This window comes from Lissotriton helveticus, chromosome 6, assembly GCF_964261635.1.
Source record: "Lissotriton helveticus chromosome 6, aLisHel1.1, whole genome shotgun sequence".
Lineage (NCBI taxonomy): Eukaryota > Metazoa > Chordata > Amphibia > Caudata > Salamandridae > Lissotriton > Lissotriton helveticus.
Genome location: NC_136067.1, coordinates 810,030,689 through 810,056,542, shown reverse-complemented (window position 1 = coordinate 810,056,542; position 25,854 = coordinate 810,030,689). Strand labels below are relative to the sequence as shown.

The 25,854-nt window shown below is 47.0% G+C and overlaps 1 protein-coding gene across 1 annotated transcript in view; it reads right to left on the bottom strand.

Annotated features, from left to right (window-relative positions):
* The window catches only part of ASCC3 (activating signal cointegrator 1 complex subunit 3), a 2,002,173-nt gene that overhangs the window by 98,197 nt on the left and 1,878,122 nt on the right, over window positions 1-25,854 (bottom strand). The window contains exon 38 of the mRNA XM_078648375.1: window positions 9,571-9,722. Coding sequence (XP_078504501.1) covers window positions 9,571-9,722 — 152 coding nt within the window. The remainder of the gene's footprint in view (window positions 1-9,570; window positions 9,723-25,854) is intronic.

Below are 25,854 nucleotides of genomic sequence, written 5' to 3'. Positions count from 1 at the left end.
GGATCCGGCATCGGACGACGCCGGTCCGACTCCGCGTCAGCAGTCAGAGGGGGGATGGGGGTGGCGCCGCATGGCGTCGGCGCCGGGGACCCGACGCCGGCCGGAACCGACGGCGGAGTCGCTGCACCGCGCGGAGGCGGTACCACGGGCTGGCCCAAAGGAACCAACGCCGGAGAGGCCGGTAGACCAGCCGGCGACGAACCTGAGGGGCCCAGTGGCGCCGGGGCCGGAGCCACTGGCGGCGTCGGAGCAGGAGCACCCGAACCGCTCGGGCCCCCAGACGGGACCGACGGGCCCGCAGGCGCCGTAGGCCTCGCCGGAGGAGACCTCGCCCTCATGGCCTGGAGGAACTCCTCGATCTCCTCGCGCGACGCGCCTTCCCCAGGGACCGACGGGTATGGGGCAGACGGCGTCGGCGACCCACGCGGGGCCGCGGGGGTGGGGCCACCCGAGCCTCCGGCCGCATCACGCGGGCGTCGGGGGGAGTCGGGGGTGCGATGACGACGCCCCGACTTCTTACGCTTACCTGACGAACCGGAGGAATGGTGGCGACTCCCGGAGCGCTCATGGCGGCTCCGCGATCGTTCCCTCGACCGCTCCCTCGACCTCCGACCGGACCGGGACCGCTCTCGACGCGGGGCCGACACTCGGAGCTCGAGAAGCTTGCGGGACCGCTCCCGCCTAGCTTTCCCAGTCAAGGCCCGACAGTCGACGCAGGACTCCACGTCGTGGTCCGCGCCCAGACACCGGAGGCAGAGTCGATGGTGGTCGGTGACCGACATCAGGCTGTCGCACTCGTCGCAACTCTTGAAACCGGGCATCCTACCGGCACCGTAGAAGATTAATTAGTTAACAAAACACTTGGTCAAAAGACCGGAGTACTGCTCTTCGGATCTGCGCTAACTGGCGCGGAAAAAAGAAGAACTGACGTCAGCGCGCGGAGGCGGCGTCTATATACTCCAGCGACGTCATCACGGCGCACGACGCCGACGACGCGGAGCCGCAGGGGACGCCTGCAGACGACGCCTACCGACGCGCAGGGGTACTGCTACGCAAAAGTTTCCGGATCCAGACTGACGCCTGGGGATATTCTAAGGTAAGGAATCTAATACTAACCTGTTTCTTTCAGATATCCCCAGTACACTTAGAGCGATAATTGCAAACACAACAGTGATGGACAGAATGTGGATCAATGTCACACATTCACCCCAGTCCAAAGATCTGGGCCCAAATCCATCGTTTTTCCACTCCACACCACCCTGGGTTAGACAATGGCGATATGCAAATCAGCGCTGACCCTGTGCCCCATGGGAACAGTCCAGTCCGAACTACAAAAGCCATGTCCTTCCCAGAACGGAATCAAGCATCCGAGGACCGGCCCAGTTTCGAGGTAACACCTCTCATCAGCCCGGCTAGCTTGACTCCAGTGGTGTGGTGTGCCTGGGACTCACGTCTGAGCATCCCCAGTACACTTAGAGCGGTAATTGCAAACACAACAGTGATGGACAGAATGTGGATCAATGTCACACATTCACCCCAGTCCAAAGATCTGGGCCCAAATCCATTGTTTTTCCACTCCACACCACCCTGGGTTAGACAATGGCGATATGCAAATCAGCGCTGACCCTGTGCCCCATGGGAACAGTCCAGTCCGAACTACAAAAGCCATGTCCTTCCCAGAACGGAATCAAGCATCCGAGGACCGGCCCGGTTTCGAGGTAACACCTCATCAGCCCGGCTAGCTTGACTCCAGTGGTGTGGAGTGCCTGGGACTCACGTCTGAGCATCCCCAGTACACTTAGAGCGGTAATTGCAAACACAACAGTGATGGACAGAATGTGGATCAATGTCACACATTCACCCCAGTCCAAAGATCTGGGCCCAAATCCATCGTTTTTCCACTCCACACCACCCTGGGTTAGACAATGGCGAAATGCAAATCAGCGCTGACCCTGTGCCCCATGGGAACAGTCCAGTCCGAACTACAAAAGCCATGTCCTTCCCAGAACGGAATCAAGCATCCGAGGACCGGCCCGGTTTCGAGGTAACACCTCTCATCAGCCCGGCTAGCTTGACTCCAGTGGTGTGGAGTGCCTGGGACTCACGTCTGAGCATCCCCAGTACACTTAGAGCGGTAATTGCAAACACAACAGTGATGGACAGACTGTGGATCAATGTCACACATTCACCCCAGTCCAAAGATCTGGGCCCAAATCCATCGTTTTTCCACTCCACACCACCCTGGGTTAGACAATGGCGATATGCAAATCAGCGCTGACCCTGTGCCCCATGGGAACAGTCCAGTCCGAACTACAAAAGCCATGTCCTTCCCAGAACGGAATCAAGCATCCGAGGACCGGCCCGGTTTCGAGGTAACACCTCTCATCAGCCCGGCTAGCTTGACTCCAGTGGTGTGGAGTGCCTGGGACTCACGTCTGAGCATCCCCAGTACACTTAGAGCGGTAATTGCAAACACAACAGTGATGGACAGAATGTGGATCAATGTCACACATTCACCCCAGTCCAAAAATCTGGGCCCAAATCCATCGTTTTTCCACTCCACACCACCCTGGGTTAGACAATGGCGATATGCAAATCAGCGCTGACCCTGTGCCCCATGGGAACAGTCCAGTCCGAACTACAAAAGCCATGTCCTTCCCAGAACGGAATCAAGCATCCGAGGACCGGCCCGGTTTCGAGGTAACACCTCTCATCAGCCCGGCTAGCTTGACTCCAGTGGTGTGGAGTGCCTGGGACTCACGTCTGAGCATCCCCAGTACACTTAGAGCGGTAATTGCAAACACAACAGTGATGGACAGAATGTGGATCAATGTCACACATTCACCCCAGTCCAAAGATCTGGGCCCAAATCCATCGTTTTTCCACTCCACACCACCCTGGGTTAGACAATGGCGATATGCAAATCAGCACTGACCCTGTGCCCCATGGGAACAGTCCAGTCCGAACTACAAAAGCCATGTCCTTCCCAGAACGGAATCAAGCATCCGAGGACCGGCCCGGTTTCGAGGTAACACCTCTCATCAGTCCGGCTAGCTTGACTCCAGTGGTGTGGAGTGCCTGGGACTCACGTCTGAGCATCCCCAGTACACTTATTCCAGGGGCCAGGCAGAATGTCGGAAGGGCCGTTCGTAGTAGCGCCTACGGTCAGCGGTTAATCAGCGCAAATGATGACACGGGCCACAGGCCTACCACGGCCTATTGTCTGTTGCCCACCCCTGGGGAAGTTTGTCAGTAATCTCCGCTCCGCGGGGAGTGATAGGGGAACAAGGGCAGCAGTCAGGGACAACAAAGGACTCACCAGGCCTTCCAAGATGAAGCTTCTCTCCTCCGGCGGCAACACAGTGGGGCCAGGGCGCTCCAGCATGCGGCGCACCCCCGAAAGGTCCAGCAGGGCCGTGTCCGATTCACGAGCGAGCGCCCCCCTCCAAACACGGGAGCAGCTCCGGCCATGAAGTGCACTGACAGTGGTGTATTTAGAACAACTAGAGCCCTGAAAGTTGTTGACGCTAAAACCTGTCCGCCGTGCAGGGAGGAATTAGAGTGTCAGTAAGGAATCTGCAGCTAGATCATATCTTAAAATATATACCCAAGCAATACCATCCCCGGAGAAGTGACTGTGGGCAAATTTAGACCAGGAAGTCCTGCAGAACAGAGCAGACAAAAAGGCCTTCCCTGCAGCCTTGACTGTCCAGTAGTGCTTAGAGAATGTGTGCAGTGATGCCCGCGTTGCTGCCTGACAAATGCCAACGACTGGAACACCATATTGCAACACTATGGTCGCAGCCTTAGCTCTGGTGGAATGAGCTCTTAAGCCTTCAAGAGGCTGTTTCTTGGCCAGAGCGTAGCAAATTTTGATGCAGAGGACGACCCATCGTGAGATATAACTCTCCTGCAGCACACAACCTTTATTTGATCCAATGTACCCCACGAAGAGTTGGTTGTCCACCCGGAACGCTTTTATGCGATCAAGTTACAACGACAATGCTCTTTTTGGGTTCAGACGGTGGAGTTGCTCCTTTTATTTAGAGGGGAGGGCTGTGGAGGAGAATAGAGATTGGACAAGGTGACTGATTGCCCATTGTGGAATGGTGTTTCTATTTTCGGTAAGAAAGAGGCCCTAGTGCGAAGCACCAACTTATCAGGGATCATGGTCAGGTAAGGAGGCCTGGATGACAGAGCCTGCAATTCGGTCACCTTTCTGGCAGAAGTTATTGTCACCAAAATGGCTGTTTTGATGGTAAGCAGCCGAAGGGGGGAGACAGGAGCACACATGAGGAAGGTGAAAACCAAATTAAGGTCACACTGAGACATGATGAATGGGGCAGGTAGGAATATATGTACAAGCCCCTTAAGAAATCTATTTACAATGGGGGATTCAAATAAAGCGGGTTTATCTGGCAGCCTCAGGAAGGCAGACAAGGGTAAAAAAATACACGTTAAAAGTGCCCAGAGCAGAGCCCTGCTGGGCTAGGGTCAAAATAAAGAGAAGGACTTGAGAGAGGAAAGCAGAAAGAGGATAAATAGACCTTTCTGTACATTATTTTTCAATTGTTTGGCACCGGCAGTTGTACACAATCTTGGTAGAGGGATGCCTAACTGCCAAAATTACACTGCAGACTTCAGGAGGAAGGTCGAATGCTATCAACTGCCGCTGCACAAACTCCACGCAAAAAGACATAGAGCTGACATGTTCGGGTGGAGGACCCGCCAGTGCTGCTGCGACCGAAGATCCTCCTGAAGGGGCAGCCTGATCGGAAGATCGATACTCAGTTGTAGAAGTTCAGGATACCAGACACTTCATGCCCAGTTCGTATCCAGAAGAATGACTTGGGCCCGGTCACTCCTGATCTTCCTGAGCATTGTTTATTGGCAGAAAGGCGTACTGGTGGCCTGAGCTCCACTCGAGATGAAAAGCATCGCCGAGCGAGTGCCACCTTGAAAACTCCAGGGCACAAAACTGCTGACATTGCGTGTTTTCGGCAGAGGTGAATTGATCTAACCAAGGCTCTCCCTACTTCTGAAAGACACCTTCCGCCACCTCCAGATGGAGAAGCCATTCGTGATTCGCAAGGCATCGACGGCTGAGTTTGTCCCCCCCTGGCATTCAGGGAACATGCCAGGTGCTGAACCACCAGGAATAAGCCCTGCTTTGTCCAGCCCTGTTCAGAGACGCTGGGCCTCTTGACAAAGGATCCATGACCCCATCCCGCACTGTTTGTTGCAGTACCACATGGCAGTCGTATAGTCGTGAACACCTGAACTAGCTTTCCCTTGACGGAAGGAAGAAAAGCTTGTAATGCCAAGCGAATCGCTCAGAGCTCTAGCAAGTTGATGTGAGTGCGGATTCCTCTGGACACCAGAATACTCTGATCTCCACTTCTCATAGATGGCCGGCCCATTCCAGGAGAGACACATCTGATACTACTATGTGATCTGGTTGGGGAAGGGAGAGAAATCTGCCTCTGACCAATAGTGGTTGGTCAGCCATCACTGCAGGTTCTGTGCAGATCCCTCCAAGATTTGGACCATGTCGGAGAGATTTTCCTGTTGCTGAACCCACTGGAACTTCAGGTCCCACTACAGAGCCCGTATATGCCACCTGGCATGTGTCACTATCAGGATGCCGGAGGCAATGAGGCCCAGAAGCCTCAGAGTCCGTCTCACTGAAATCTAGGATAGAGGCTAAAACACTGGTATCATAGTCTGAATATCCTAGACTCGCTGCTCGGGAGGATAGGCCCGAAACTGTACTGTGTCCAGAACAGCTCAGATGAAAAGGACCATCTGAGAGGGAGTCAGATGTGACTTTGGCATGTTGATTTTGAATCCCAGCAAGTGCAGAAGTTTCACCCCAGTCTGGAGGTGGGAGACGACTGCCTGGGGCAAGCCTGTCTTCAATAGACAATCATCAAGGTACTGGAAGCCTTGACCTCTGCAGATGAGTTGCAACCAGAGCCATCACTTTTGTCAATACCCGAGGGACACTGGTATGGCCAAAGGGGAGCACGGCAAACTGAAAGTGCTCTTGGACTACTATGAACCACAGGTAATGTCTGTGAACAGGAAGGATGGGGATATGGAAATATGTGGCCTGCAAGTCCAACACTACCATCCAGTCTCTCACATCCAAGATAGACAGAGATTGTGCAAGCATGAGCATTTTGAATTTCTCCCTTTTCAGGAAAAGATTGTGAAGGTGCAGGTCTAGGATAGGACAAAGACCTCCGTACATCGTGGACACCAGAAAGTTGTGGGAATAGCAACCACTACCTACTTCTGATGTGGCACCCTCTCTATGGCTCCCTTGGCCAAAAGACCCTGCACTTCCTGAAAGAGCAAGGAGAGCTGGTCCTCCGTCAGCCAGTCATAATTGGGTGGAGTGGTGGTAACAAGGTGATGGAGTAGCCTCTTAGGACTATTTTAAAACCCACCGGTCTGATCTTACAGTGGTGCAGGCGATGGTGTATCCTGCCTCCCCACTGGGTGCGCAAGACGGTCGAATGGTAAGCTAATGGGATTTAAGGGATTGAAGGCTGCAGTTGCCAGGTTAGGGGTGGTAGACTGGCCTGACCTCTGGCTAACTGTCCATGTGGTCTAAGGGACCCGCGCCCTGAGCCACGAAAAGGCTTGGAAGCCTGTTGGCCGTGGAGGATGGGAGGGTATGGACGCAAGGCAGACTGGGGATAACGAGTGGCCATAGACCAGCCCAAGGCCTGGCCATAGTTTGCTGTCCTTAAAGTTCTCCAGCGCTAAGTTAGCCTTCAAACAGCATGTCTATAAGTGAGGCTTGGACATCCCCTGAAAAGCCAGTGGATCTCAGCCACCTGTGGCGCCACAAGGCGACAAACAATGAAAGGGCTCCACCCAGCGAGTAGGCCATGTCCAGTCTACATCATATGGTGAACTTTGTTGCGTTTCTCCCGTCAGCAATAGCTTGTAGGAGTTTAGCTTGAGCCTCCCCCAAAACCATAGGCAGCACTTCCACAACCGAATCCCAGATCGTATGGGAATATGGACCCAACAGGCATGCAGTTTTCATCGACCACAGTGCAAGGCTGGAGGAATAGAACATTCTCTTGCCAAAGGTATTCAGCCTCTTGGATTCCCTATCCGGTGGAGGGGTAAGGTACACGCCAGGGTTGATCCTAGAGATGGAGGCTTGGATCAACAAGCTCTCCAGGGTGGGGTGCTGTGAAGAAATCTGTGGTCCCCAGGAGCGGTCCGATGGTGGCGGGCAATTTTCCTATGCAAAGGAGGCCCTGTGCAGGACTTGGGCCAGGCATCGAGTAGGATATCGGTAAAGGCTTCATTGAATGGGAATAAAGATTCAGAATGGGCGACTCCCGCTGAAGCACCTCTGTTAAGACATTCGCCTTGACCGTCACTGAGTGTAGCTAAAGGTCCAAGACCCCGGCCGCCCTACGCAACACCACAGTGAAAGAGGCTCCTTTCTCCATAGCCACGGAAGGGGGAGAGACCAAGTCAGTGTTAGGTTAGGTGTCTAACCCACTAGCCTCTGCCAGTTCCTCATACCAGTTGTCCTCATTCTCATCTAGAGGATGCAGATATCCATAAGAGTCCTCAGACCTCTCCCATTTGTTTCTCTCTCGAGGCCTGTCAAAGGCAAAAGGCACTGACTCCAATTCAGAAAGCATGGTCCCGGGCGGCACCGGAACCAGCGTCGGATGACACCCATCTGGCTCCATGTGGGAGTCGAGCATGAAGATTGGGATAGCGCTACCACTGAAGTGGGCCCCAGGGAAGGTCTTTGTCTCGAAAGGGGCTCCAATCTGGATCCAGCATGGGATCCATGGGGCCCAACTGGTGCAGAGTGGGAACCCGCCAGCCAGGTTCCAGTGGGGGGCCGAAGATGCTCCAGAGGTGCCGGGCAGCCCAAATATTAGATGCATGGCCTCCTAATAATCTTTCAGCTGGGTGGGGGTTTCTATGAGGAAAGTCAGGGAAGCGAGGAGCTGACCCTGACTCAGGCTCGACCGAAGCACATGGCCTGGATTGCCGACGCTCCAACGTCAGAAGCCTTCGAAAAGGTGCAGTGAAGTCAAACACCTCTGTGACTTCTTGTGTTTATGGAACATACCTGATTACTTTGGGTGGGATGATGATCACCAGGTGAGGCTCCCGGAAGGTCCCAGTACCTTCCTTGTGACCAGAATGTTGAACGTCGCGGGGGTCGTCTGACATCAGGCAGCAAGGAGCTTGAGGGATCACTTCCTTAGTGCCTTCGGGCGAATGGTTCGACAGTCCTCACAGGTCTTGGAGTCGTGGTCTCTCTCCAAGCACAACAAACAAACCAAGTTTGGGTCTGTCACAGACACCTGCCTGTGACAGGCACAACATGGTCTGAAACAAGCTGGTTTCTTTGGGGATATCCTGTCACACAGGAGAGAAAATCCATCAAAAAGGGGTTCAACAAACGTCAAGCAAAAAGCCAGTCAAAAAACAGCTGAGGGTAGCGCTTCACAGATCAGCGATATCTGACCTGGAAAGAAAAGAACTGATGTCAGCGAGTCAGGGTGGCACCTATACAGGTTCCGTGGACGTCATTTCCAACATGGACGCCTCCGACGTGGGATGACACCACCTACTGGTGTGCAGGGATACTGCTTAAAAACTTTGCGGTCCAGTCTGATGCCTGGGGAATATTCTAAGGTAAGGAATCTACAGCTAGAAGTCTCTATCAACTGCAAAGGTACTGAAAGAGTAAATCTGTTCAAGAAATCTGTATGGATTAGTAACAAAGTTCAAACAACGGTCCATGAATGATTCATTCAATAATGTCTATCAGCATCCATGTAGAGGCAGGCAATGAATGCACACCTAATATGGCAGTCATTTTAGGCAACAGCATCTTGCCAGAGATGGGATAAAGAGAGTAGGCAGGACTTTCACTTCTTCGTAGACAAGAAAATGGCTTTCTCTAATAAGGTTCTCAACAGTGATTTATGGCCCCTTGCAGTCTTTGTACACCATGGTAAAGTAACAGGTTGAATGTAAATCCCGGTAGGGCTCTAGGGGTCTAGTTCTAGGTAGACGGTGCCAAGAGCCTCCACCCTGCCTGAACTGCTTCACCTTCAATGTTGAATACGGAGTATGAATGGACACAGACGGGATCAGGCAGAGTTGCATCCCCTGGCCACAGGTTGTGACGAAAGGCCATGCCCTGTGTACTGTTTTTATTGGATATTGCCTGCAGTCGGACCCATGTACTAGGGGATAGAATGGAGGCACATTCAGGCAAGGAAAGTTATGGTTTTCTACTAAGATCAGTTATTATTTTATAATGTCAAAAAATCTTGCATCATCATGAAACAAAAAATTGTTGATGATGACACTTGTGATATATCTGTGAGGTCACGAACAAACAGTGCATGGAGATGTTATGTTGACAAAGCTGATCATAAGTAGAGAATTTCAGCGTAATCTATATATGTACACACACACACACATATACACACATATATATACAGACACATAGTGCATGTTCACATTTTAATTTAACAGCTGCTAAAAAAAGTTACAATACTGCACCTGAAAAGATACAGATGGTGCTGCTCGATGTTGGGCAGTGTAAGCAAAGACGAGTCATCAATCCATCTGGCTTGAATCACCATCTGCACCAGATGTGTTATGTTTAGAGCAGTAACCAGCCATCCTTGGTGCGCAGCAATATCCAGCATAGCCTGTGAAAACAAGACAGCAATGAGACAAGGTGAGGGGATGAGTACCTAAAGTACCATTAAGTGTACTCTTCAGTCAGTGTACCTCGTTTCTCTTGGATACAGCAATCCTGTTGTGTATTAACGTAATGTGCATTATCAGAGAGAGCGGAATAATGTTTTACAAACAGATGAAATGGAATCCTTAGTCAAGGTTGGTTCTCACAGATCACACTGCACATGCAACATGGTCCAATTAACATCTGTTGTATAGTTACTTCTAAAAGCTGCAGCAAAACGTGAGTAATTGACGTACAGTCAAATGATTGTACCTCTATATCTTTAAAAGTTAGTTGTACTGAATTAACCATTCCGTTAAGCAAAAAAAATCAACGCAATTTAGAAACAGCTTAAGACACGTCTCTTTGAAGCAGTAACCGTTACTCTGGGTCTTGTACCTGCCTCTACAATTACCTGACCGAGTGTGCCGACTGTGTCTTGGCCTCTGACCCTGTACCGCGCTCCTCTTCCTTCCGGCAGGGCCGGCTCTAGGCTCATGGTGGCCCTGGGCAAGGAGCGTAGGTAGGGGGCCCGGAACAGGGGGTCCGGGCGGGGCGGAGCGCGCAGGCCAGTAAAGAGGGGAGGGGGTCAGGGTGTTTAGAAGTGGAACAGAGCCGGAGGCCGCCAAATCCCTGTCAGGGGCCACCACGCAAATATGTATCCATCCTCAGAGGATTAATATATTAAGGATATATATTGGCGTGGTGGCCCCTGGGGTTTGGTGGCCCTGTGCAGGTGCACAGCTTGCACATGCTTAGAACCGGCCCTGCTTCCGGTTAGGTTCGCACGTTATAAATACCACATATTTATATACATGCATATAGACATGCATAGTACATGGAAAAAGCTTGTGTTGTATACCATGCATTTCCAGAAACAAGACAACTCCAAAGAAAAACTGATAAAGCATTAAAACTGCTGCTTAAATTCCGGGTATTTGGATTCTTGACAACTTTCAGCTACAACTGCTTAGTGCATACAAGTAAAGTTGTTACTAAGTTATACAAATCATTTTCTTATATATACTTTTTTTTGTGGATTTTATCTACAAACGGCATAACATTTGTTACATGGGTTTCCCGCCTCTGTTAATACAAGGTATGAAAGCAGAAAGGCACATTTTCGGCGAGTCTCCCTGTGCTGGGTATAGTTTGAGGGTAGGATTAAGATAGAAGAGTACAGGACAGTTAGGAATAAGTGTAGGAGAAGGATAGGACAGAGATATATCTAACTATACCATTCCGACTTCTTTAAAAATAAATTAAAAAAACCTTAAGAGAAGTGTCTGGCAACTAGGAGTGTCCAATGAAAACAGAGACCTTTCTAATACGTTCGTCCGGCAGGACAAACGCGTGTTTTATTTGTACAACTTACTTCCCCTTAGGATGTTTTTAATTGTGAAATATGGGTGGTTTCTATTAATGTTATAAAATTGGGCACAACAAACTTTATTTAGCAATATTTTATGAATTTAAAAATATCGAAATTGTCTATAATATTTATTAAAGTGTTACTCGCAAGTTGGTGGGGTCTAGTAAACAGCTATAAGCAGTGATTTTGGTGGTGTCAACATGAACAGTTACATCACAGTGAGATTCTTTTCACCCGTACCCGCTGCATGATTCATCACGGAAGTAAGGCTTTTGCCAGAGAATTACACTGGGCTGTATTTTGCTTTTAGTCTCCCTTAGTAGAAACATAAAGCATCTTCAACCCGACGTTTTTCAGCAAAGAACATATGTGCACAAGTGAAGATTATTTCAACTATACAACACAAAAAAAAGCTGGCTGTTGTGCAAGTAAAGTAAGTAGCTTCCTTCATATCTGGTGATTCATCCGACACCCACTGAGGTGCTGTAACCTGCGGGTTACGTGTTGGATTCCCAGTGCCAACTCAATCTTCCATCTGTGCAAGCTCGAAATATTGAGAAAAATTAAACGGTAGAAAGTAACCCCTGACTCTGGAGGTGGTACTATGAAAAAAACATTTTTGTGCACTTTCGTTATGGGCTTTTTATGGAGCTAATTATGTGCTCTGTTGTATTTTGCGCTGCAGTCTTTTTGTGCTGCATTACTGCAATAAGATTTTGTTATTATTTACTGCCTTTTTTGAGTTGCTCTCTTTTTTTAATTGATTGCTTTGATTTGCCACGTTATGTTTAAATTATGCTACTGTGTAATATTTAGATGTTCACTTTAGAAACGTCAACAAACGCAGCTATAGTTTCACAGCCAAACGTAGCACATGCCTTGAAGGTTCCTGTGACACGCTAATATTTACCACTTTCTAAGGTGATAAAATAGCGCTCATCCAAATGTTACAACCATGAGGACACCAGCAGGGCCGGACTGGGAGCCAAAACCGGCCCTGGCAAAGTGCTCGGCCGGCCCCCCCGCCCCCCGGGCGGGAGAGGGGCGAGCACTTTGCCAGGGCTGCTTTTCAGCCGATTTTGTTACAGGGCCGATTTTGCAGCTATGTCGCCCCAAAACTGCCATTGTAGTGCTATGACCCATGATTTTTGCTCTATACTTTCAGCTAAACCGAGAGGGAATTCACTTTATAGCTATAGCTGTCAATTTACATTATGTGTGAATTTGGGGACTAGAGTATTTGTTTAGAGGAACAGTGGGAGAACAATAGTGGATAAATGCACTGTATAAAATAATTGTTTAAGATTCTGTCTGTTCATGGTGTTTACAACTTGTTTTAATTTTGAACCTTTAGATTTTGTACCTATAATGTGGTCGAATGCCTATTAAGCAGGTTCTTTGTCATCCCTGCTTTCTTCATTTGTGACTCGTTTTTCGTTTTTCCCTTCCTTCTTTTTTGTCCCATTTATGTTTTTCTCTCTTGCACTGTGTCAAAATATTATGAGGACCAATAAGGGCTTGGCACAGACATGGGTGCCGAGGAGCCCCACCTGTAACCACAGGGTCAAATAAGCACTGGACATCCTGGGGTTAAACAAAGAAGAGGCCAGAGACTGGAACTAGTGCAAAATATAATGGGCTGTCTCTGCTAATGGTATTTGTCTTTAGATGCTCCTACACTTCACCAGATCACTGTTCAGAAGTGGATAAGAAGGGAGGCCTTTCCTGGCATAGAGAAGAACTCTCTAACTTTGAAGACTGTGATGCATTTGAAGAGGATCACAAATAATAGCAGTTCTTAAATGTTGCTACTCAAGCAGTTTGAGGACACAATAGTCCTTCTATGGGCTTTTCTATGCCAGATACCCACGTTTGATTAAGACTTGTAAGGAGCAAATTACATCCTCTAGCCCTGACTAGATACAGCTTCCAGGCTGATGCTGAAGAAATATTTTCAAGAATCAAAATGTTGCTGAGATTTGAGAGTGGGAGTTCTGACCACCCAACTGTGGAACTTTACAAGTGAGGAGCCAGTAGTCTCTCCTCTTTTGACAAACAGAAAATGGCGATCGGAGTACTGTTTCTCAAAACGGTATGCTGCTACCACCACTTTGTGATACACCTAGGACTTTGACTGTAGTCACTATGACGGCACTCTTTGTGCGCCCCTCCTGGTCACTGGACAGGTTTGGGCCTTGTTGCACTACCGTGGCAGGCTTAGGCCTATGCACACACGCTAGTTTAGCGTAAACCTAAGGCCAAATCAAGAGTCAGGATACCTGCATGCACATTGACTGTGTGTATGTACAGTGAGTCTAAAGCACATGTTTTGTAGAAGTACTCTGTGTTTTGTGTGAGTGAGTAATAGGGCTAGTGCGATCCAATTTGCATGCACTTGAATTAGCATGGCACAACATGGAGGATGGGGACAATTTGCACAGACAGTGGATATGTATTTGCTGCATTCCTGTGGGTGGAGACTTAGGGCCTCATTACGAATTTGGCGGTGCAGGAGTGGGACTTCCCCACTCCAACACCACCAAAACCATTGGTGAACGGCCCTCCAGATTAGGAGTTTTTCTCCTGTCTGGCGGGTGGTTCTTTGGCATTTCCACAGCAGTGCCCATGAAATAGGCACCGCAAGGGGAACATCAAAATCAGTCCCTGCACTGCATTGGACTGCTGCAGTCTATGCCATGCAGGTACTAGGGTACATGCACACAAGGGGACACAAAATGTGCCCATCTGCATACACCCCATGGCACAGAGGCACGAGGGTACCTGTAGGGACCCCTCTGATTCCTTGCCGCCACACTTTTCATGGTCGTCGCACCACCAAGAAAAGTGTGGCGTGAGGAAACTCGTAATATGCTTGGTGGGGCTGCAGCGGCCTCGCCAAGCATACGGCAGCCTCCAGATTGCCGCATCATCACCAGGCATTGCGGTGGTCTCAGCGCAGCCCAACTACCCTGTTCGTAACAGGGCGGTCGGAAGTACGCTGCGCTCCTGCGAGTCTGGCGGTCCGTGGACCACCAGACTCGGAATGAGGATCTTAGACACTAAAGTAAGTAAGGATGGAGACAGAGCTACCTGTAGAATTTTGTTGAAGGCCTTATAAGCTAAGGGGTGGTGATTAGTTCTTCCCAACCATTGCGCTTAAGTAAATTTTAAGAGTGAGAGGTGGAACTGCAGTTTTTGTTGATCAAGGTGAAGACATTTTTAGGCATTGCCTGCCATTTTGTGCGTCTCCGATTACTACTTCAAGAGGACTGATGAAAGCAAGGTGCAAAGGTTGCACACTTCATTGTGTCCATGTATTAGTTACTCCTGATTGCAGCCAGCCACATTGCGACTTGTTTAGAGAACCACCACTTTGCACAAAGTCTGAGGAGTAGCCTGAAAATGACACCTGAAGAGAAGTGACACAAACCAGTTCTTAAGCCTTATACAATAGATTCAGATCCCCTTTCAGGACAATGTGTATTAGTATAATAGTGTGATCCAAACCACTCACTTAGTTCCGGTCCCAAATTCTTCTTCACCATGGAAGGGAGTGCTTCAGAGTACTTAAGGAGCTTCAGTGCACCAGTTCTGGTGTCTGCCTAGCAGCCAGTTTCTCAGAGATGAGGGGATATCACTTGAAGTGTATACTTTCTGCTGGTACAGTTCATGTTCTGCCTGGTGCCTGCTGAGAGATGGAAGGAGCATGCTTGGCCATGCAGGAGAATGCACTGTCTAGGTGGAGAAGCCCAACGTGTTCCTTGCGTGGGGGCATGCAGAGAAAGCAGGATATTCCAAAGAGCACAGCCATGAGTGATTCGTATTATGAAGTGGTCCCCTTAGACTTGATGCCTGGTTTTTGTTTGAGCTGCTTTAATAATGTTAAAGCACAACACTGTGTCACCTGGCAGTCCGCTAAAGGCTTGAAAGACTTGTGCTACTGCTGCCAATATTGGAGAGATTGAAGCTGCATCGTCGCTGAAGTGGAAAGCCCTGATCAGCCCCGAGGCTGCAACGGATGAAGGCCTACCAACACGGATGACAGCCCGGAAGCTGCAACTGTTGATTCTGAATCTCTGTCCACAATCAGGTGGGAAGACTGCCACAACTGGTAAGTGGGTGAGAAGAGAAGAGGTCCTTCCCCCTTTTTAGGGTTACTTAAGGGCTCCCCTGAGGGTGGGTTCTTAGATTCGTCCTGACAACAACTTCTGGAACCGACTGTCAATTGCTAAAGATTGATCAAAGACTCTTCAGCTGGTGGACACTGGAACTCTGCTGATCTTCAAGCCAGGACCCACGAAAAACCTGCTCCTGGTAGAAAGGATCCTGCTGCATCTCTGTCCCTGTGCTTTTCCAAAGATCTGCAAATCCATGGCTGTGCATCCTCGAAGTCACCAAGGACTCAGCCTGCATCCTAGCCTGAAGGAATCTCCCTTGAAGTGAAGGAGTCACTTCCCTGCATCTGCGGCACCTCAACGTCGAAGACCGGTTTGCTGATACTGTTGTCCCACGGACAACATAGTCAGGAAAGGATCCTCTTTGGGCAGCTTAATACAACGCGGCAAAGTCACTCATCACAGCAAATATATCACCAGAACAAAACACCACCACCCTCAAAGCCCAAGTGCTCACAATTGTAAAATTATTTTATTAAAATTAAAATAACCAAACATATGGTCCAATACAGTGAATTATCATACAATATAAAAATAGGTTAAAATCTTACTGACAAAACCCGGCTCTGCAACATAGGTGGTGGTTTGTTGGTTCTACAGAGGCCTGACCAGTATTCCCTCCAAGTTGGGAGACTGTAATACTACTACAGCCAACATAGACTGCCAACCTGTGCACTGCATCTGCTTGTTGTAACCAAGGCCTGTTGGCTTTCTTCACCAAAGATCTTCAAGTTCCAAGTAGCCCCTGACTCCAGCACTGCACAGCTCCAAGCATGTTGTTCTGCATGCTCCTCTGCATCATGGGCCTTCGTCTCCTGTGTACTGCTCGGGCTTCCTTGCAACCTTCTGTACCTGCTGCCAAAGGGTCACCGAGGGGGCTCCATCAATTCCTGCTGGCTCTCTTGCGTGCTGAAGGACAGCTCTGACTTACCCTTGCTGGGTTAGTCCCACAGACCTTGCTGGTCTGCAACCAAGTATCTTCTCCCGCAAACTGTGGCTTGCGTTTGCCAAGGCTTTGGCTTATAGGTGATCCTGCCGGCAATTGACCTTCTGGCACTTGTCGGCCAGCTTGGGACAGCTCGTGAAAGGCTCCTGGTCTTCTGAAACGTCGCTTGGTCTCCATAGCTGCTGTCTCCTGTTCACCATGCTACAGCAAGGACCTTCAACCAGGGCTGGTATTGTGCTCCTGTGCCCCCTGTTCACCTATGGGTGGTCTGGGCTCTGTCCCCTGTGCTTTCAGATCCTTCTTGTCTAGATTCTTCATCCTGGTCCACCGGCCTGTTCCACAACCCACTTTAGCTGCTGAACTTCCACGACCGACGTCAATGGAGGTTTCTAAAACTACTTCACCCCTATGCACCCTGGCTCCTTTTTGCAGGTATCCGCATCTTCTGGGTATCCACAGGTAAGGTGACTCTCCAACCATCCTTGATCCAAGTGATTCCTTTGGGAAGGGTCCTGGAACTCTAATTTATCCAACCGCCACTTACCCTGTGTTGCCCTATAGACGTCTGGCCCAGTGTAACCACCATGCACCTGAGCGCCTTGGTGTCCCTGGCTACTCACCTTAGTTGCTTGCTTGCTTCCTTTGGGGTCCTCCAACCTTGGGTACTAGTCCTGTTTTGGTACTCACCTCGCATCCCACTATTTTAGCATATGGATTTGTCCTCCCCCCTCCCCCCGGTGGAGCCCTATATGTTTTTCTATGCTACTTACCTGTTTTCTAAGTATTTTGGGGTGTAATTGATATCTCCGGGTAGGAGATATATCAAGTTAGCGTCTAGTAATGAATATAAAGTATTTTTCTACTCACCTGGTGTGGTTCTATCTTGTGTGAAAAGTTTACTGACCGACTAAAGTGGTATATGCAACCGCTTTACACCCCTCCTGGATAAGCCTTAGCTGCTCTCCACAGCTACCCCATGTAAGCTTTGGTTTTCAGGGACCCATACACTAACACTAAGAGTTGCCAGGACTCAGGGCACAGTGCATCACCATAGGTGGACACTATATACTGAACCAGCCTCCTACATTCCTTTACTTAAATGAGGAGCACTGGGTTGCATCATATGTTGTTGTGTTTATTGGTTAACTATTGAGTTCTGTGCTCTTGTCCCACACATTAACTCTCTGAGAAGCCCTTGACTGCTCGTCCGTTGCTACCATGAAAGTAAAACGTGGAAGGGGTGGTACTTGGTACAGTTTACAAAGCCATAGAACAGCCCACATCCAAGACGGTTGGGTCCCAGAGGCCCCTGCCTGCCCTGTGGCTCCCATGACAGGTACCTGAGGTCTGACAGGTACCAACGCAGTAAGAATTGTTATGCCCGATGAGTCTTCTCATTTCCCGGCCTGCAACACCGTAGTGTCCAGCTTTTCTTTGCTCTGTCACTTTGTTAGCTCCTGTGCGCCTATATCCATTATCTTTAAACTTTTTGTCACTTTGAAGGCATTTGCATACGTTTATCATCCTTTCTGTAAAAATTAACTCAGTTTGTAAATGCAAACCATTTCCAAATCTGCTGACCTAACAACTTCAGTGCAATCCTTTGTCTTCTCCGGCCTCGACTAGGGCAACGGGCTTCTTACTGAACTTGCGAAGCACAGCATGACTTTCTGGAGGTGCCCCGGTAAGCTGCAGATAGGCAGGGGTGAACTTCCCGTTTAGTATGACCATATCAAAGAGGTAAGGATTCCAGTTGAGGCGAATACACCCATAGAACTGCCTGGTAAACAAAGGTTTGCCTCTGAATACTCTAAATATTACTCACTAAAATGGAGCATCCTCGAGGGTCCTACAGGGCTAGAGCCCAATCAAATAGTCATTACAGATCCAACGTTTCAAGAATGGTTTCTTCTTTTCTGGAGCTTTCTCGAGCTATACGCTTCAATTATTCACATTTTTAAAGAATATTCTTTTCATTTTGTGGTTATATGAGAACCAAAAAGCAAACATACAACAGCCGGTGCTAAGCACCAGTGTAATTAATACATTAAATGTGTAGCAGGTATAAAACTCTTTAGTCGTAAGTCATGCTCCTCTAACGTTACAGCCCATCAACAGAATACGCAAGTGGTTAACTGCACATTTAGAAAAAATGCAGACTCTTGATGCGTGAAATAACTTTTGTAAATCGGAAACCATGAAACAACAGCCTCTTTGCTGATTCAATGGTGCCGCAATTACTATAGTGCTTAAATTAAATAATTATTTGAGTTTAGTAAATAACACAATTTTTGTGAAAGAAGTTCCACTGTGTGATCAGTGGTCCTTACCAGGTACAATCTAACACAGTACAGAAAGCTTTGTATATGTGTCTAAGTAGCCAGCATTTGTTGGCTTAGTAAACTAGGGAACAAGCACCAGCAAAATCAGTTTGTCTCACCCTGTAGACCTAATGGGTACGCCACTGTTTTTGCTGATGCGGTGCGGCATAGGGTGACATGACACAGCTACATCTTTCTGTAAGTGTGCACAGGTATTATGACGTACACATGTGCATCCATCACCAGACATACGTGCCTCTACTAAATGGCACAGACGCCCTTTTCATTTTTTTTTATTATGTATGATATAAGATGGTGGATGTCACTTAAACTGGTAAATGATAAACAATAATTTCTTAAGTACACAAAAGCTCTTTCAGTCTTGTGGAGCCCCAGTAGCAAATGACAGATTCCAGGTCTTCCAAAAAATTAAAGTCAAGAAAAAAATGTGAATGATTGCATGGGGTGGAGTAGTAAACTAAGGTGTGAAAATGTACCTGTTAAAGCCTGCTAGCAAATGGCAACTGCTGGGGCGTCGGAAATAAGTTACATGAAATTGATGTATTTTTTTTTTTAAACGCAACTCTGATCTATGTGCTCTTGAGGTACGACCGCCACTGGGGTTTGAGATGAGACAACCTTTACCAAAGGCAGCAATCAAAATCAAACAAAAATATGAACTATATCTAGGTTTTCAAAAGTAGTCCTCGAGAACCTGATGCATGCCGGATTTTCATGATTCATGAGGAATACATTTATATATGATAACGTTAGATGGATGTATTTTTACATAGTTCGGTGTCACCTTAAAAATTAGCCACTATTGCACAACTTGAGGAAGATATCTGGGCAATCAACAGGTTTCTCACCTAGGTATTTGTGCGTTTCTTTTCTTTCAACCACTCCCTCCAGAGCGACGGGTAACACAGAAGTAACAAGCAATCAAAAGTCCAACACAAGTGTTTACAAATATTATACTTCAGGCATTTATACACGAATTACTGCTACTGAACATTTTTCAAGGACACACAGAAATGGTATCTATTGTATGAAGGTGCAACACACATTCAACCATTTTTTGTGTACCCCACAATAACACATTGAACAATTTTTCCAGAAAAGTAATCTGGAAACACAGGCCATTTAATTACTTGTACAATTCCTAAACTCTAAAGGAAAAATCCGGTTCATCTAACCTCTATCTGCGACGGAATATATCATCTGTCCGAATCAACAATGATTGAACCAACATCATCGAAGTTTACTAGCCCGCTCTATCAAGAGGACACACATCAGGGCACTTCAAGCTCCAGGGCTTAAAGCGCTCTTACACGTGACTGCTTTTTAATTAGATGTTAATGTGCTTTATATCCAGGTCTCCAGAGAGATGCACTTCTCAGCGCAACACCTTCGTCAATTAAACCCAGTGCATTAGCTGCAGCAAGTCCGACCGGCAGCACACGTTTCACAGGTATTATTTTTTCTATAAAAACATATTTAAATTAAATGCACCTAATGCTCCTCAAATTAATATCCAGGTGTAATTATGGTTTTCGGTGTTTGCCCTTTACTTTAGATGACGTTAAATGGAAACGCTGTTCATTTTCCTTTAATTTTCGAAGTCTAGTATCTTCTACTTGTTCACTCCAGAGGCACTTGATGTCAAAACTCAACCCCCTTAGCAGCGTTTCAGCAACAATTACAGGTGTATTAAATAGCAGATATTATTAAAAATAGCCTGTTGAGCTACGTAGATTGAGAACGAAGGAGAGGCCAGCGATAGACATAATAATATTTGAAGTACATGTAAAAAGCTTTGGACAACAACAGTCGCTCATGGCAACTTTCCCTTGAACTTTTACCCCCAAAAGGTTAGCTTTCAGGAAGCTCAGCTGCTATCTAACAAACTTAATTAATCAAAAAGTCATTTCCGAGCTGTAAATGGAAGTAAAAACACTTCAAGTCCACCAGCAAGCCCACGAGTTAATCAAAATGCTAATGCCGTACAAATTAAAGTTGTGATTAACATTTCACAGTAGCTGCTTAAGTGAATTGATCACACAAACGGGTTAAGCTTTTCTCATTTCCTGCTGCGCCCATGAGGAGAAACCTCGGTGCATGTTGCAAAATATTTTCCATTGCCGCCAAATGACTTACGGGTGTCAGTGGCTGCAAAACATGCTACCCACTTGGCTAGGGTGAAAGCAAACGTACTGGAACACACACATGCCTTCTCTTAAGAAGCCGCGCGCTTAGGCCCAGGAAGTGCGCCATGAGGCAATCAGCACTGTGGATACAACATGGACGCTTTCCATGAACTCATTAATGCGCGAGGCTCCAGGAATCCTGAGGAAAAATAACGTGGATACTAACCTGTGGCTAGCTGCCTTACTGGCTAATGTCCAATGATCACTGTTCATTAACTGTACAATGCCAATTATTACTCCGCGTGGAACAATTCAGCAAATAGTCAAGATTGCTGACTAAATGCAAACCGTCCAATGTATACAAAGTCATGACATCATATGACACACTGGAGTATTAAAAATAAAATAAGTTATGATAAAAATAGCCAGAGATGCCAAGAAAACAAAATGGAAGGTGAGCCTAATTATTGCTGGGGGCATGGTTCCTGCTAACCAGAAATTACCCTAAAGCTCCAGATTATAACAGGCCTGGATTCATGACTTTAATCTGCAAGTACCACACATTATTTTGTTCATGCACTGGGAATATGTTAAACTATACTTATCAATAGGAGGTATTTTTGGGCCAATGAGAATGAGGATTCGTTTGAACATTATGTGTCACTTATAAGGAGCCAAAGTCGTAACAAGAGATCACTACAGTTTTTAGCCAATTTATGGAGGCGGAAGACTTTAAATATTTTCTTTTTCCTTTTCAAATTAAAATAGATGTGGTCTTGATCAACGACAGTGGTTAAAAACAGTTCTCTTACTGAGCGTCTTACAAATGTAAGTCATGAATCTCTGCATCATATATATTTACACATGATGTTTGCAGCGATTTCCAACGTATTGGGAGAATTTTAAAAAATCCCAGGAATTATGCGTGAGAATTCCATAAAACCTTTGCTACTCCACTTATGGATTTGTGCATTGTCACCCAACATTTTTCTTTTTGTCTCTAAAGGGAACATATTTATCACTGTGGAAAGACACACTAGGCTTTGCAGAAGTAGCTTCATATTATTTTAGGATCTGAAACACCAAAATGTTTGGAAATATCCACAAAGTTACACATTTGTAGGTGTACCATATCATTTGCATTTTGCCAACGTGCACATTTCTCTTGACCAGACTGCTAAATTCAATCCTGCAGAAACATTGCTATAATAGTGTTATGTCTATAGAATTTCACAGTTTTGTATTCCACTCGTGGAAGTAAATGTCAACCCAGTTTTATCCTTAAAATTAGGATCGTGGAATATGTACCCTCGATAAAGTTTGCAAGAGGCACTCTTTCTTTCAGATGTTGAATATTAGAAGCTTGGCAAGCACTGTAGCAATGAAATCCTTTTAGAGTCACCAATGCGGGTCATTAGCATGAAAAATGAATCCATCTTCTATGAGTGAAATTTTGTTGAGAGCCAATGATAAACTGTTCATCTGTGACATGTCAGGGAAATTTTGCAGTGATAGTGGAGCCTTTCAACCAATTAATTATATCAGTAGATTATCGTAAGGAACACAACATTACGCACAAAATATCGATAACCTTTATATCCCACTCTTTCAGCAGAAAATAAAGACTCAAAGTTGTTACATGCCAGGATAAGTATCTAATAATCATGCATGGAACTAATCTTGACTGCTTTTCACAACACTTATCAAACAACATTTTGAATACATTCACAGAAATACCATCAGGGTCGGACTGGGACAGGAAATAAGACCGGGCACCAAAAATAAAGTGGCCCCATCAGTGAATTAGATACATAAAAAAGTTTTCCATGTTTACAAATTAGGTCTTTTAAAAAAAATATATATATTTTTAAAAGATTATAATGAACAATCAACAACACTGCCGATATCATGCAATATGCTACACAGCAAGCAGATAGGTGTTAAAGTGTGCTGTTACATATACATCTATGAATCATCATACTATTGATACAGTGAAGTGAATCCGGGAATCCCCTCTATGGTACAGTGGGGTGATGTGTGTTCCGCATGGAATGTACCACATAACTATTTCTATGGCGGGTCAGAGTATTCTCTCCCCGAGCTCTATATCTTTCGAAATTTATGTGGGCACCCTCGCCCTTGATTTATAGAAGGTTAATTTGCCATACACCAGTCCAAATCCACACCTCATCTCTCCATTCGGGGTGAGGTCGCAGATCCACATAGTTGTGCTGTAGTGCAACAGGCCACCACAAATCCCAAATTGCAGAACATGCGTTGGTATCTAATACCTTCAGTTTCTCCCCATATGCACACAAAACGTCTCTTCTGGGGCAAGCGTCAGGCCCCTGACCCTTGCTAGGGATTGGTTTACCCTTTTCCAATTGGGTTGTATAGCAGGGCAATTCCACAGTATGTGCAGGAAATTCCCCTACCGTCCACATCCCCGGAGACAGTCTTCGCTTTCGGCTCCTCCAGTATCCTATCTCCTAGCAGACTGGCATCTGGTATCTGAGCGCCATCCGCAATATACTTAGAAATCGTATGTCAGAGGTTCAAATAACGGAGGACTGCGGGCATCCGATATTCTTCCATAAGGACACTAAATTCTTTCATTGCCATGCCTTCCCAGACACCCTGAATCATGCCGATTGCTATGAGGTCCCAACGTTAAAAAGCAGATAAACCGCACGTCTCAGGAAGCCTACAAGAATGCCACAGCAGGGCACATCCATTAATGGTCCCAAACCACCTATCTGACAGAGAGTCTTATCCCACGCCTGAAGTATCAATCTGATGCATGACGGCCAGTGCAATCTCTTTTATGCCCATAAAGGGCTGCTATATATCCTCTTGGTCCCATAAATGCCGTCTCCCCTCACAGATGGCTCAGGCAGATCCACAAACACCCAGTCGCAACCTGTTGCGCAGCCCAATATTACAGTCGCAGGTCCAGGAGGGCTCGGCCCCTTCATATACCCCCCCTAGTGAGCCTAGTCAAAGTAATCCACAGGATACCCAAGCTCTAGAGAGGCTGTCTCAGTTATTGGTCTACATTCTGCAAGAAATTGTCTGAGATGGTACAAGGCGAGTTTTGTAACACATAACCAAATTTGGGCAAAATTATCATTTTATATAGCGCTTATCTACCCAACAATGAGAACGGTAGTGTTTGGCAGTGTGCAGCATCCCTTTTGAATTACTCCAGTACGCCATGTAGACTATATCTAAGGAAACTCTCAAAAGAGGGGGGTACTGTGGAGCCCAAAGTAGCACGCTTGGAGTTACATCGCTAGGGCAAACAGCAAAGAGAATAACAGGCAGCCCTGTCTTGTGCCCCTATGTAGAAGAAATGTTGTGGAATATTCACTGATGACTCTGGCACATGCCAAGGGGGCAGCATAGAGTAGTTTCACCCAGTTTAAGTATCTTGGTCCCAAGGACATCCTCTCTAGGGCTTGAAATATATAGGGCCATTCAAGGGAGTCAAACATGTTAGACTTGTCTAGGGAGACAGCCGGAGTTGCAATTTCGACTGTCTGGTGAGGCAGCCAAACAAACAGTCATCGGAGATTGAGCCTGGTACTCCGACCCAGCATAAAACCGTCAGGATCGGTGTTACTTGTGAAAGGCAACTCGAGAGTACCATGGTAAAATTTTGGCTGCAGTGTTTAGGATAGATATGGGCCTATAGGCGCTGCATTGATCCGCTGGTTTAACTTCTTTATGAATGACCGCGACCATGAATGTATGGGTCTCCTCTGCCATACAGCCCTCCTTCAATGCAGCCTCGTACATCTGGAGGAGGTAGTTAGATAGTCCACTAGTTAGGCATTTGTATAGTTCTATTGGTAGACCTTTGAGCCAGGAGCTTAAGTCACGGAAAGGGATAATGACGATGGATGCCTGTACCTCCTCTGCTGTATTAGTCAAGGTCAACGTGTAAAGTCTTGCATAGTGGCAGGCGAACTCCTATGCAATGCGAGTGTTACCAGTGGTCTTTCCCTAGGTCTCGGTTTAGAGTTCCCCAACCCATCAATCCATTTCTTTCCTCCCACCAAACTGTGCTAGTAATTTCCCTGCTTATTGCTGGTCTCGTAAGTTAATTGCTGGACAGCCACAGCATGTTTGCTTGCAGGGTCAATAGCAAGGTAGTGACACTCCCTTCAGACAAGTGCTAAGCGGTAGTTCAAATCTTCGGTAGACTGTATAGCATTTCGTTTTTCTACCTGGAGAAGGTGATCGTAAAAATTTTGCATTTTTTGCCATCTTTCTTTGCGCTTAGCCACTGAAATCGTATGCCCCTTAACACTGCCTTGTATGCTTCTCATAGTACCACCTTCGATCAAAATGCGTGTACATTTTCACTGAAATAGTATTCCGTGGTCTGCTGTAAGTCTTTTTTGACTCCCTTTTGTTTTAACGGGCCAATGGTCCACTTTACACCCTCTGTGACCCCCCAGTAGGTGTATGCCTAAGTAAATTGGGGCCGTTCTGAACTTATAAAGGCAGCCATATAATTATTTGCAAGGCATAGAAGACTGCATGGGTTTCAGTTTGCAGCAGGCAATGCTTGTTTTAAAATCAGGCAAATCAACAGTAAAAATCGGCCCAGCAGACCCACAAAAAGCCAAAATGGCTGCTTGACTGCCCTATAGGCCAGTCCGACCTTGACTGTCATCATTCAAACAGGGATAAAGTTGGAAGACAAAAATGCCAGTCGCAGATCAAAACGGGCACGACGGGGCAGGTTAGAATACACAAACACGCTGGTTTTAGTAAAGTATTTCACATGGCCCCAGAAAGATGCTGCTAATTATTGAATACTAACATAACATAAAGCACAGAATGCCACCCACTGGAACTTGAAACCTGGGCACAGAGTTCGATTTCGTCCTCTTTCTAGATTGGGCAGTGCGCAAATCACACAAGAGAGAGGACTGAATCCTAAACTGCATTAATTTGCCTTTTTCAGGTGTTTGTTAAAGTCAGACAAATACACCCTCTGTGTTCGCAGCACTCATTCATACCTACATTAATATAAGCCATGGAATTCCTTCAGGGTTCTTCGTTTTCCCAGGGGGCACCTGGGTGCCTTTCTTTAAAATGCCTGTTGTCACTGGCGTGCAAGGGGTC